Source organism: Panthera uncia, chromosome A2 (assembly GCF_023721935.1).
Source record: "Panthera uncia isolate 11264 chromosome A2, Puncia_PCG_1.0, whole genome shotgun sequence".
NCBI lineage: Eukaryota > Metazoa > Chordata > Mammalia > Carnivora > Felidae > Panthera > Panthera uncia.
This window is the reverse complement of record NC_064816.1, coordinates 71,623,614-71,638,761: the sequence shown is the minus strand read 5'-3', so window position 1 is coordinate 71,638,761 and position 15,148 is coordinate 71,623,614. Positions and strand designations below refer to the sequence as shown.

The 15,148-nt window shown below is 39.4% G+C and overlaps 1 protein-coding gene across 2 annotated transcripts in view; it reads right to left on the bottom strand.

The window, feature by feature from the left end:
• VPS41 (VPS41 subunit of HOPS complex) overlaps window positions 1–15,148 on the bottom strand; it is a 186,362-nt gene that overhangs the window by 125,322 nt on the left and 45,892 nt on the right. For both annotated transcript variants that reach the window (XM_049642757.1, XM_049642758.1), the window contains exon 4: window positions 13,978–14,055. In XM_049642757.1, the coding sequence (XP_049498714.1) occupies window positions 13,978–14,055 (78 nt within the window). The remainder of the gene's footprint in view (window positions 1–13,977; window positions 14,056–15,148) is intronic.

Here is a 15,148-nt window from a genome sequence, read left to right as displayed (position 1 = left end):
TCAGCAGGGAAGGGGCAGAGCGGTTCCTTGTGTCCGACACAGAGGCTTCCATGCATCGCACAAGCCAACTTGTCTAAGTTACTTCACGTAATAATTTAGCATAGAAATAATTACTGATGTTTTACTACCCAAGTAAATTCAGCTGAATGGGGGGGGGGGCACAATGGGTAAGGTATCCTCTGCACGTGGCCATCGCCCCGAGGTTCCTAGCCTACAGGGTTCTAATGCTACAATTCCAGAAAAAAAAAAATTTCACTTTTCCCCCAGAGAACGTTGCCCTGAGCATATAAGTTTTTTCTATAAAAGTTAATATAACAGAAATGGGATTATCATCCCTGTAACTATATAAATAGAGAAAGAACAAGCATATTACTATTCTTTAAAATCAAGTATTAGGGGCACCTGGGTGGCTCAGTTGGTTAAGCGCCGGCTTCGGCTCAGGTCATACTGCAGTTTGTGAGTTCGAGCCCCATGTCAGGCTCTGTGCTGACAGCTTGGAGCCTGGAGCCTGCTTCGGATTCTGTGTCTCCCTCTCTCTCTCTGCCCTTCCCCTACTTGCACTCTGTCTGTCTCTCACTCTCAAAAATAAAATAAACATTAAAAAAAAATTTTTTTTTAAATTAAGTCTTAGAGAGCCCCCTAGACTGGCCAAGTCCTAAGCATCTGCTATGCCAGACCCTGAAGGACAAACTTCATTAACAAAAGCAGGTGCAGAAAGCCGGAGAGAGTGTAAATCCATGCCAACCGCAGGGCTATGTGAACATCTCACCAGGGCCCACAGGTAACCCTGCATCATTTCTCGACCTGCACATTCATGATACCACCAATGATAAAGGAAAAATCTGTTAGGAGCAAAGATGTTCTTACTTACTTCTTTCATTTATAACTGAATAATAACAGCAACAATGCTAATGCATTCTATATGCCTAAAAACAGCATTAGAGAAAGCAAAAGCTTGGTGCTTCCATGGGTTTGGGGTGGGGGAATCACTTACCTAAAAAGGTTAGCAGCACATATGGCTTAAATAATGGAGACCGAATTATTAATCAGATAGAAAACGCCTAATTTATTTTTTAGGCAGAAGACAAAGAAGGACCATTTAAACTTCCACCATTGCCTCTGTACTTTCACTACGGAAACCGTTAGAATGCTCTCCAGTGTAAAAACATTGTTTTATCAATTCTCCATTAGGGCACTTTCCCAAGTAGATGGTCAGCTCTCAACAGTTCTCAAAAAGAGCACCCTGTGAACTAAGTTGCAATGTCTCAACACTAAAAAGGAATTCCTGAAGTCAGCTCACCGGACCTGCACTGGGAACAGTTTCACAGAGCATCATTACCTAAGTAAGCGTGCTCTTGTAACATGACAGAAACACACCTATTTGTGACATACTATAAAAGGGACCCAACGCCCCAAATAAACAAAGGATCGGATAGAGCAGGCAGCAAAATCAGTCTAAAAATGGGAGTGTTGAGAAAGTCTCTCTTTCTTCTCTTTTTCTGTTTTTTCCTTTCCTCCGTCCCTCCCTCTTCTATTTTTCCATGTCCTAGACACCATGAACACCGTTAGAGCCCAATATATAAATGAATTAAAAAACAACAGCTCTCTTTCTGAAGTGTCGTAAATGTCGGCAATCAGACACTTGACCTGATCCCATTCCTCGTGGTAGTTAATACTGAGTGTTGCACGAAATATTTTACATGCAGATCTCAAATAACCCTCAAATGAATCATACTGGTCAGGGGTGAGACTATGCCCTACATTTCACAGAAAGAAAGCACAAGGGAGGTGCAGGGAGCCTGCCTGAACTACTGAACGTGGTACAAGAGCTGGAAGCCAAGAGATGGACCCCACATCCGGCTGGTGGCCGCAGCGCCACGCTGCCCAACTCCCGCCTCAGGACCGCAACCTGCCAACCCCAGAGCCTGGCCAGCCTCCCTTCTGCTGGGCATTACTGCCCTGTCAGCCTGCATCTCCAACCACCCCCTCAAAGCTTCTTTTTCCACATCTGTTCCGGGGTAGCTGCATTTCCAATAATGCAACCGAGTCAAAATTACAGGGGAAAGAAGATGAGAAACTGGTAGGCTCAGGGGGTAGCAAATTTTTGTATATATATGTTTTTTTCCTGGTAAGACAAGAACTTCAGACTCCATCTCAATACCAAGTAATAAATCCTTCCCCTTTATACAGTCAGGGTTTTTTTCTTGCAGAAGAACGGAAAGTTAAATGTGAGAAGGAAAACTCTGTACCCAGAAGGAAAGCTTTATGACTCAGTAGGGGCAAAAAAATTCTCTCTCCAAAGACATGAAAGATACAAACTCTAAATGAGCAGATTAACGTATATTTGCTGCGTTCAAATAAAAAAGCTTCTGAACTGAAATACCACAAATGTGGAATTAAAAGATAAAGATAGGGGCACCTGGCTGACTCAGTCGGTTAAGTGTCTGACTCAGTTTCAGCTCAAGTCACGATCTCACGGTTTCATGAGTTCGGGCCCTGCGCTGGGCTCCGCGCTGATGGCGTGCAGAGACTGCTTTGGGAGGCTCTCTCGCTCTCTCTCCCTCTCTCCTGTTCACGCTGTCTCTGTCTCTCTCAAAATAAGTAAGTAAAACTTAAAAAACAAAAAAAGATAAAGTTAGACTGGAAGGCATCTGTCCCTGTTTCCAGCAAGGAGATGTCCAGACTCTTCTGTTTGCCACTGGAAGGGCCCGATTCCCTGCCCACCACCAGTGTCTGTGCCTGGTACTCAGCAGACTTTTAGATGTTTGGCTGAACTGAGGAGTGTAAAATGGTATCTTATGGGTAAGATAATTTCACATTTTCCTGATTATCCCAGGAGTACTAGAGAATTGGGTGTCTTTTCATGTGGTTATTGGAGACATTTGGGCTTCTCTGAGAACTTCCTGTTCATCTGTTTGTCCTGTTTCTTTCACGGTGTGTGTGTGTGTTTTCCTTATTGATCTATAAGAGCTTGTTGCAGAAGTAATATTTTAACAAACATGTAGTTAAAATGTGCTATAAATACCTTATGATTACAGGTTTATAGAACTTGAAAAATCAAACAAGTGAATGAACAAAAATCATGAAGTTCAGATTTAAAGTATTAATTTAGGGTGAAAATGGACGTCACCCTAATGGCAAATCATCAGTGTTTCGTTTGACAGAAAGATTTATTGGCAAGTGTTAAATTTGACTTGCTGGTGACTTCTGATTTTGAGCCATCACATGATCCTCCCTGATCAATGTTGTTATTTTTCCTTGTCAACAGTGAACTTTTTAATTACAAATCAATTTAGAACTTTACACAGATACTGACAAAGTATATGAACTAACAATTCTCAAAAGAGTAAACAGCCTCATTAGTAACCAGAAAAATACAAAGTAAGTCAATAAATTCCCATTCTCTGGAAATCTAAGTGGAAACGAATTTTTGAATGACAACGCCTAATGCTGGTGACAAGATACAGTAGCATATTTTCATACAGGGTTGCTGGGAGTACAGTTCAGTATCATCTCAGTATACTGAAATGCAACAATCTATAGCAAAACCTTAAAAGTGTTCATAGTGTCTGAACAAGTGACTTCACCTCAAAGGATGCATTCAAAGGAAAGAATCAGTCACTAGACTCCTTAGCCCAGCCCAATATCACTCCAAGATTGAGCAGAGTTCATCAAGTGTATAAGGCACTGGGAAGCTGGTTCCTGGACAGCTCCTGACAGTTAACAGAGCAGCGTTTTACTTTAAGAAACTGATTCTATTAGAGTGGGGATCACCCTGCCCCCATCTAGTTCTACTTCTAATCCGAACCTGGCCAGAGCAGCCTATTGAAACAGAAGTATATACCCAACCAGACCCATCAGAGCCCTTCTTGGCAGGTTTTTGCCAAAGTTACCGAAGGAGCCGCGCTTATGAGGATTAGTGACATTAGTCTTGCATTGTGGGCTGACCATGACGCCCACCGGATGAAAAGAGCCTATCCCAGAGATGGTACCGCAAGACAACATCGGAGCCTCGCGTCCCCACTTCAACTTGACTTACAACAGGAGCTGGTAAATCCCACTGCTGTTTGAGCCTGGCTGAGTTGGGTTTCCATCACTGGGCAACCAAAGTGCCCTGATATATTAATTTTTTTCCATATAAGTAAAATGGAATTAGATTTTTAGACTACCTCACTACCTCACAGGGCATTTAATACTCTGAGATACTGATCTAAAATCTAAAAAAAAAAAAAAAAAAAAAAAAGTTAACAAAATTAGGGGAGACTTCCTGCTACGTTGAAAGATGTACCCCAAGATACTTAGCACATTTCTACTATTTCAAACAAGCCCCCTTTTAATCATACGTCAAATCCTTACCTATCCAGTGATTTCACTCCCAGTTACTATATCGTTTCTATAAAAGGTGGTACTCTCCCCGAAAAGGGACATATATTACTTATGCAAACAGAACTAAAACAGGAAAAAAGATAATATTGGTAAAATTCTCCTACCGCTCATGTAGAAGCTAAACTTTGGGTATTTTCCCCCAGCTATATTTCATTGGTCAGAAATAAGAAGTTACACAAAAATTTATAAAAGTTCGGGCCCCTGGGTGGCTCAGTCGGTTAAGCATCCGACTTTGGCTCAGGTCATGATCTCCCAGTTCGTGAGTTCAAGCCCCACTGCTGGGCCCTGTGCTGACAGCTCAGAGCCTGGAGCCTGCTTCAGATCCTGTGTCTCCCCCTCTCTCTGCCCCTCCTCTGCTTCTGCTCCATTATTCATTCTCCCTCCCTCTCTCTCTCTCTCTCAAAAATAAACATTAAAAAAATAAAAATAAAAATTTATAAAAGTATTTTTTTTTAACTCAATTTAAAGAAAAGTCAAAACAGCCAGCAATTTGATAACCTAGACCCCATTCTGTATGGTGCCATTTATAATGTCAAGCACCTTAATGCATACCAAACAATTTGGGGTTGCATAAATGGAACTAATATGTAAACATTACCTTTTGGAACACATTATTCCATCTTTTCTGCAGCTTGTCTTTTTACTGTTATTATTTTTTAACAGCTTTACTCAGATACAATTGACATACAATAAACTGCACATATTTAAAGTATAAATTTGGTTAAGTCCTGACATGTATACGTACTCGTAAAACCTTCATCAAAATCAATATAATGAATGTATCTATCAGCCCTGAAAGTTTCCTCATAGCACTCTAGAAGCCCTCTGCCTATCTCAAAGCAATCACTGATCTGCTTTTTTTCCACTATAGACTTGTTTGCATTTTCCAGCATTTTATATAAAATGTAGCCATATAATAGGTAGGTCTAAAAGGCCTAATACTACAAGTATTGACCTCTGTCACTTATTAGGACAGATCTGAAATTCATCCATGTTATACAGCATGCATCGGTTGTTCCTTTTTACTGATTAAGTAGAATGCCATTGTATGGATATACCACATTTTGTTTATCCATTCCCCCGCAGACGGACGTGTAGATGGCTTCCACTGTAGGGCTAAGAAAAAATAAACTGACATGAACACTCATGTACAAGTGATTGTACAAGCATATGCTTTCATTTCCTTGGGGTAAAAGGGCGAGATCGTGTAGTAGGTACATGTTAATGTTTTCGAAAACTGCTGAACTGTTTTCCAAAACGGTTATACCATGTACGCGAGTCCCAGTTTTTCTAATGGCTTACCCACACCTAGTATGGTCAGTCTTTGTCATGTAAGCCATTCTAAGAGGTTGTTAGTAGTAGTATTCCATTGTATTTCGTTTTAATAAGGATGTTTTTTCCTTGCTACCAATTAAGCTAACAAAATCTAAAGTGTTAAGAGCTAATAGCTGCCCCCGGAAGTAAAAAGTTTCTTCTTACTGGAGGTATAAAATTATTTTATAAAGGACTGAATATAAAATTATTTTATAAGAACTGAAAAGGAAAGGACAAGAATGCTTTTGAAGAATCTCATGTCTTGGGTGGGGAGATGAACAAAATATCCTAGAGGTTCCCAACTATCACAATATATCATGATCGTGTCAAGTGAAAACTACCTGGGAATTGTAGCCAAATAAATAGTTTCTAGATAAAGCTAATAAAACAAAGCTATTCAAACAGAAAGTGAAAGCTTGTTTAAGGAAAAAGTAATATACCATCAACTCAAGGTAAAAATTATTTGTTATTAAACTATACACAGACACTCTTACCTTACCCATATATAAAAGCCCCTGCCTCCTGGTCCAGGACATCTGATTTACCATCACTATAATGGTTTCATTTAGTTTGCTAAACACGCTCAACTCCAAAGCCAGTCACCATGAAGATACTCACGTGAAAACATTCCCTTTCTTTCACCTTTGGTCCTTCTCTTACTAAACCTGCTGAAAAAGTCTCTCTCGTTGCATCTCACCATTTTTCCCTTTCCATTCTCCAATTCTCAAGCTACTAGTGGAAAAAAAATAAACCTGTATGTAGATAAAAAGGCTGTGTTAAGTGTCCTTTCAGATTCCATTTTGTATGAAGCTTGCATCACTCTGCTCAGACAATCGAAAAATGCTCATCCACCCTTCAAGATTCGCCTCAAATTGTCACTTTCTCCCACCTGCAAAGCTAATCACACCTTCTGAGTCTCCACATTGTTTATCATCCTTTCAATGTGCTCACTTTGCAACATGTGTCTGACCCGGAAAGAAAGCACTAGAACAGAGGATCCCCTATACTGTATGTAGAATGGAATCCACAGGTTTTCTGTGAGGCCCCAATCTACTACCCAGTTCAGACTCATTCCAGAAAGTTAAAATCACCACAACCCTGACTTTGAAATGTGTGAAGTACCAGGGTGATTTCATTCAGTGAAGAAATACTTTAAACTTCAGCTACTTAAGAGGTATTTGCCCAAATGTAGTTACCGCTAAAGAGTCATATATTACAATTTTCTGTAAGCATAATGCTTTAATTGCTTCAACTTAAAGTTGATTATGTTTTCTTAGCCACCTCGAGGCACAGATGCTACCAAAGTTACCAAGATACCCATAAATAATCCACAAACTGGAGATGATTTAATACGAAAATGCAGAAAACTGGAAATATGATTTTCCTTGGCATCCGTTAGAATGATTTCCACTTAAGTAATACTCAACTCTTTTGACACAATTCTTATCACTCAAAATACTGAGTCCAAATATAGAAGGCAGATTCTTTAAACACCTAGGAATCTGAGACCTGTCAATCACTCTTAGGCATCAAAGACACTGACACATTTGAGCCAACAATGTACGACTCTGATAATATCAAAAGATACATGCCATGCTTCCCAAGTAATGGTGCCATATCTGGAAGAACATACTATAGATGGGATTTACATCAGGTGGGTAAGCAAGTGCCACGAGACCAAGAGGAGAGCACAATTTCTTTGTTCAATGATAGTTTATGTTTTTCAATCTGCTCAAAGGTTCTTTTCATCAATAATCAGCCCAATATCATCCTGGCCACATTATGAATGAGCCTAAAGTATCGGTATTAACTCTGACAGAAATGGTCATGTCCATACAATTTCCCATAATGTACACACACCCAGCTGGATGTGGCAAAGGAAGGTGCAAAAACCTCCTGATTATCTGGAAGGTAGTCCAAATACAAGGTATCTGTTACAGATATAGAACTATCAGAGTTCAGCCAACTTGTATCAATCTCTTATTTACCAGTTTTTAGGCTGAGCACCAAGGATGCACAGGTAAACTGCACATAGAAACTGCCCTCAGGAAGCTCACATTCTATTCTAATAGAATATTATTATTCTATTCTATTCTAATAATCTCAACACAAGTACTGGATGTTCAAGAAGTGGTAAAAACACGGAGGAGGTGGAAATCAAATCATGTGAAGGATAAAAGGTGTTAGTGAATATTTAAACAGCAGTCCAGGAAGCTGAAAGGAACTCTAAGTGTCCAGGATTAGACTAACAAAGGGAGGAGATGGGAAGGAAGCATTTCTTTTCCTGAAACGGGAAATAAAGATGTATGATCCTGCAAACACTTAGGTCTTAACACACACGAAAGAGGAAAAAGGAGCTGATTTATATCAGAGATGAATTCCTCTGAGCCACAGAAAGCAGAAGGCCAGGGGTGCAATCTCAAAGATGGCCAAGTCCCAAAGCCCAGAGAGAGAAATGAAACCATGGTCAATCACAGGCCAGGAACATCTCAAAGTTTGGTAGAGGAAATGACCTGATCAGAATGTCTACATATGTGAGGGAGGCCTACGATAACCCAGACAAGCAAGAACAGAGGCAGGGAAGACAGAACCAAAGTGGCTCAAGCCCAATTTCCTTCAGGCTTCCTTACCAGGCACCTTTTATATCTAGAACGAGCTAAGTGTCCTCAGCTTCTAAACTTGGATGACTTCCTGAATTACCCATAGCAACTAGGAAAAATCTGAGTATATGTTAACCACTTGGTAACTGCTATGAAATAAAAGGGTTACTTTTTGAAAGTAGAAGTTAAGTTTCACATTTCAATATAAAAAGTCCTAATCATAAATCCAAATGGGGAAGTGGGGGGTTGAAAAATACATAGGAGAGCAGAGATGTGACTCCCAGAGGTTAAGTAAGGACAGATAAATAACCAGTTTTGTGGGTATGTTTCAAGAGGATATTATCAGCCAATATATGCTTATCGGGTACTAAACAGTCCCAAAGAAAAGAGCAAGAGAGAGAGAAAGAGGAGAGACGCCCAGCAGAGGGAACGGCCCCTGCTCTCCTAAACCTTAAATATATATATGAATGTGAAGCTGGACTGACCCTCCGAGGGGTTAACAGTGCAAATAAAACAGTAATAACACAGGAGTTCAGAGTGAGGAGAGGACCCTCAGGACAACAATCCAGGGCAAGCACATTACAAAAAGAATGGAACTAATGGAAGGAGGGCATTCCAGAAAGATGTGATAAAAAGCTTGGAAGCAAGCATGCATGTCCAAGGCAATACTCAGAAAATGGTCAGTGGATCAGAATGTCTGGAGGAAAAAGAAACTAAAACGAAGGTCACAAAGGTAGGTTTGGCCATATGACCAAACCAGGGTCTTGAGTGTTGAGCTAGAGTAACTCTACCCGGGGAGGCATGAGGGGCCATCCAGTGTTCTCAGAGGCAGTGATCAGACTGATGGAGGCGGGGGTGGGGGGACAGAAACAAGACCCTCCCCCCCAGTAGAAGGGATGTTAAGATACCATACCATCCTGTGAAGGTACTTAAGGTGTGATAGAGATCTGGGATTTTATTAGCATATGAACACGAGGAAGTAGAAAAGATTAGCTGTAGGAAGCACAGTGTGTTAGTTTAATCCTAAATAAAAAACAAGAATAGAAACATCAATGGACTCTGCTATCTGGAGTTCAAGAAGAATCCTGAACACACCTCTTAAGAGATTTAGTTCAAAAAATTGGTATTTATCTGAATACAAAATGCCCAATAAGCCCCTGTTCTGTTTTATTTTGTTTTCTTATCCCTTTCCTTTTGTGACCATTCGTATTTATCTGATGCCTCCTGCCACGGCACCATGACAGCAAAGCTGGATCGTTTTCTATTTCAAGCAAAGGAAGAAAAACACCTAGAGGTAAACAGCAGAAATTTATGTCCGGTCAGTGGAATTCTCTGCTCTCCCTCTAGCACACTTAAAAGAACAAAGACTTAAAACACATGGAATAATGCTCCCAAATAATTTGCTCATTGCTTCCAAGAAAGTACTCCTAACTAGTAAGCCTTAACATTAATATACTTCAAGGAAAGTGGAAGCTATTAAAGTAACTACAATGATTTTTAACGGCATTATATGGGTACGAATACCATGTGGATATTTCAAAAGTCTTTGAGATCCTCTAAGAATTTTGAAGTCAGATGTCATATACCGTGGAAGCATGGAGACAACCATTACTCAGGGGAATATGGCCTGATCTACGTTATGTTAAAGGCAGTTTTCTTAGCAACCTGAGCACTTTTATAGGAGAAGCGAGGCCTATTTTAATTTTACTCTGGGAGTTAAGCAGTGAACTTTATCACTTAAGTCTGAATTAACAAAGTTATATGTAGAAATAACCTCTAAAAACCACATATGTGGTTAAAACATTAACACCTGAATATTCTTTTAAGTGTTCTGAAATCGCAAAATCCACATCTAAAATAAAGTACAAAAGAACAGTCATAGATGGGGTAACACAGAATCCTCTCTACCTACATTTTTATGTAATTGTATAAGAATATACAGTTGTAGGCATGATCCATTCATATAAAAAAATCTCTGAACAGGAAACAAATTTACTGGTATTTAGAACTGAGAAGAAAGGGTTGTTTCAACAAAGGATAATGTGAGTTTTGCTCAAGGTCAAAGATACAGACAAGTGTATAGGTATTTCTGTGTGTGTGTGTGTGTGTGTGTGCGCGCGCGTGTGCATGTGATGGAGGTATAACTCACACAGACTAATGAGCACAAACCTCAAATACATAGTTCAGTGATTTTTACCTGTGTGTAAATACCTGTGTGTGTGTGTGTGTGTGTGTGTGTGTGTGTGTATGTATGTGTATATGTGTGTGTGTATATGGAAAACTATCATGATAGAGATTATCATCAGTATTCCAGAAGATTCTCCTGTGCTCTCTCCCAGGTCAAATAATATTTGACTTCTAGCACCACAGTTTAATTTCACCTTTTCTTCACCATCACGTAAAAGGAATCCTACAACACGTACACATTCGTGTCTGGTTTCTTTGGCCAAACATTAAATCTGTGCAATTCACGTATGTTGTTACATGTATAGACAGTTTATTCTTTCCGAGTGCTCCGAATCTACCACAATTTACTTATCCATTCTACCACCAATGAATATCTGGGTTGTTTCTAGTTTGGAGTTATTATGAATTGAGCTACTCTAACACTCTTCTATATACATTTTGTGTGTGCATGTGTGTGTGTGTGCGTGTGCGTGTGCGTGTGTGTTCGTGTACATAAACACAGCATTCAGTTGTCATGAATATATATCTGCAAGTGGAAATGCAGAGAAATCCCTTTCTTCAACATGCAGAATGATTTATTTCATTATTTTCTTTTACATCATATGTATTTAAAGTAAAGTTAGACATCTAGAGCAATTATTCCATCCCAGCTCAAACAGCACAATCACTCGGGAAACTTTGTTAAGAGATCCTTCCGTGTCCCCACCCCCCTGCCAAACGAAACTACTGCAATCAAAACCAAAAATGCATTGAATGGGGTAAAGAGATCTTTCTGGAGAAAATAAATGTTACGCAAACGTGAGGTATTATTTTCTCTAACTTTAATTTGTTTAAATTATTCTCACTTAGAACTGAAAACTAAAGTCAGGAGTGTTTATTCATTAATTTTTAAAAATATTTGTTCACTCTCACTGCATTTCTAATGAAGAATGAAGTTTCGGATTAAAACAGGAATCATTACATTCGAAGAAAACCGGCAAATTCAAGGCATCATAGTATTTACTGAAAGAATCCTTTTTTAAAAGGAGTGACACAGGGGCGCCTGGGTGTCTCAGTCAATTGAGTGTCCAACTCTTGCTTTCGGCTCAGGTCATGATCTCAGGATTCATGGGTTCTTCACTGACAGCACAGAGCCTGTTTGGGATTATCTCTCTCAATCTGTCTTTTCTCTCTCTCTCTCTCTCTCTCTCTCTCTCTCTCAATTCCTCCCCTGCTCAGGTACACACACATATTCTCTCTCTCAAAATAAATAAACTTAAAAAAAAAAAAAGTGATACAGAGACCCACAAAGCAATCACATCATCAGAAACAGAAAAATAAAATACTAGAAGGAAAAACTCAGATGAAAAGCTGTACATTAAGGCTCCTTTCAAAAGAGGACAACAGGAAACTTGTCACCTGAAAGTCATATGCCTAATATGGTAATGATCATGAAGAAGCCAGGGTCTCATGAAAAACCTTAATACAGAATATTATCAAATTCTTTGGGAAGGTAAACAAAATACCACCAAACCATCTTTCCCTCCTTGCAAAAAAAAAAAAAAAAAAAAAAAAAAAGGGGGGGGGACAGGAAAGGTTCTAAAAAAAATTTGGGATGTCATATGGGAAAAAATTAAAAAAAAAAAAAAAAAAAAAAGCTGTGGGCAAATTTAGAGATGACACCATAAATTACCTGAAAAAGGATACATGATATACTGGATACAACTGACAGGAGAAAAGAGGTAGTGAAGGTTTATACTGAGTAGACACAGGACTGAATGAATGAATGAATGAATGAGTGAACAAACACATGAATAAACTCCTACAGTATTTTTCTTGGTTTCTCTTTTGGCAACTGAACCAGCAGGTATGCCCATAATCCTCAGCAATCAAGCACTGCAATTTTTTAAGTGTATTTATTTGAGACCGAGAGAAAGAGAATGGGGGAGGGGCAGAGAGAGAGAGAGAGAGAGAGAGAGAGAGAGAATCCCAAGCTCCTCCACTGACAGACAGAGCCCAATGAGGGGCCCGAATCCACGAACTGGGAGATCATGACCTACCTGAGCCCAAATGGAGTTGGACACACTTAACTGACCTCGCCAGCCAGGCGCCCCAAGCACTGCAATTCCTATACAATACTTAACAGAGACTGATTTAGAAGCACAGTGTCAGATAATCAAACTGGAGCAGGAGGTTCAAGAGACCAGAAAGGTGGAAATTTTTTTGTTGTTGTTTGTTTTGTTTGTGTTCGTTTTTGTTTTATAGGTGAGGAGATACAGGTAACACAACGAAAAAGAGCTCTCCCCAGCACCAACTACATACATATTTTAATGGAGGGCAACTGAAAAAACAGATGCTTAAGTCACCAAGATGGGTGTCCAAGAGGTATAGGGAGGATCAAAAGTATATTCCTCTGGTCTGAAAGATGCTGAAGAAAAACCAGAACCCACAATTTGCCTGATATGTTAGTATGATTAGTGCACACAAGTCCCTTTCGTGGACTGTTCCGAAAGAATCCATCAACATTCAGTGGTTCAGTCTCTTTTAAATAAAACAAAGGAACCTATTCCTTTCAGACACAATGTGCCCAAATCAGAAACTGTGGTCTCCTTTGTAAACTACACCAATCCCTTACAATCGATCTTTCAACAGGTGCTGATGCACTCTTTGAAAAAGTAGTATCTGCCCTTTAAAACGAGCACCCCGTTCACCCCAAGTGTTCACATTCACAGTAGCATGGACGCTCTTGAAGCTTTCAAGGTATATCTTAAACACCAAAATCCAACTTCAGATTCAACATTTCCTTCATCCTCAATGATTCCGAATCAAAATTAATAAATTAAAAAGCTTTGCTCTTCACTTTCAATCCATATAATCCCCTAAGGGACCAAGCATGAAAACATTCACATAAAATACTAGCTTTATGTATCTAGGAGAGATAACCTGAACCAGCAAGGTGACCGATCAATCTTCAGTTACATCTGGCATCTAGAGAAGATGGTGGGGCATATGCTTACCACCGACCAAATGAGACGGCTTTACACTTTAAGGATTCTACAACCTCCCCCGATATGTAAATTAAGATCAGTATTCACTAATAAAAGACGTTGTTTTTTTTTTTTAAATAACAACTCGCCTAGATATTCCACATTGTTCTAATTTAAAACGCACAGAGAAATATTTTGAATACCATTCAAAGCCAAAGGGATGAGTATCATCAACTCAAGAATTACAATTCAATGGATTTATAAAAATTAATTTTTAAATGGAGTTTATATACAAAAGATACTCAGCCAAAACATAAAATGTATGTATATATATAGACCTCTTTCCTTTTATGTTCACCGTTATAATTTTTAGCATACTGTAAAATTCAGAGTTACATTTAAGACTCTGATTTAATTGATAGAGACCCTTTCTTTATACTATTACACTGCTAAAATTAATAATGTAAAGCATAAAATTTCAGCATGAAGTTTAGCTCATACATTATTTTACACCGTATACTTACTACATCAAACTTCTGAGTGATGTTCCCCTGGACATCAAGTAAATAAACCTTGCCATAATGTGTGCCCAGTGCCAAAAACTGCAAGAAGAACAGAGGGGGGAGTTTATTAGCGAGCCCACCAACGCACATTTAGCAATCAAACCAATTTCAAAGTCGACACTCTGAATGCGTAAGTGATCTCTGCAGTGCCTCGGAAGATGTGCACGCATTGGAGGAGGCTTGTTTCCAGCTTCAGGGAAAGAAGAGAGCAGGGCTGACTGCCGTAGGAGTGCACGTTGGCTGTCAGAATGACTCATGACGACCCTCATCTACTGACGACTAATGGTGTGTCTGCGGTCTGTACACAATGCCTGACGGACTGGGGCAGCAAATTCACATGCAGCTGGGAAAGCACGAACAACCTACAGTTGAGCTCAAAGTCAAAAGGAAATGATGAAACCCCCCTTAATTTATGGCAAATGTGTAAATCTGTGCTATCATGTGGGTTTAACAAACATATATGTACATGCACACAAACAACAGAGTACTGTTTTTTAGGAAGCAAAATCTGAGTCCTGTTGGGGGATGAAAAGCTCAGAAGCATTTACATCATCAGTTAGCATTAGACGCTCTCTAAAAGTTAGTGGGTAACACTGACTACAGAGGTTTATATCCCAATGCAAAAAAGAATCCTTTCCCGTCACAAAATAACTGATGAGCTACGTATTCAGTTTATGGTAGGAACAAGTTCTGGACTCCCACCGTTCCTTTAATTCTTTGAACCAACCCTAAACAAACCTGAAGAAAGTTGAGACTACCTGAAATAGAACAGGAGATTTTTTTCTTCCATTTTACTCCTTTCCCCATTACTCAAATGTTCCAAATTCTAGGTCTTTCATTGCATGTGAGCATGCTTCGTTGCAACCTATAATGAAATGCTGAAATTTACAGTCACTACTAAGCGTTTTAGCCAAGCAGCACAATGTTTATAAAAATAACCTTACAGGAAGTCAAGGTTTAAAAGGATTTTATCAAAATGGAATTGCTGAAAATGAAATTTCATTTAAAATATGAAGCTACATTAAAGAGAAGTCACAAAAAGGGAGAGAAGGGGCTCATTAGAAATTCATCCCCTGCAATGCCTTTCACTCCTGCAAGGTTGCCTTTTTTCAGAAAGAAAAAAGTCCCCCGG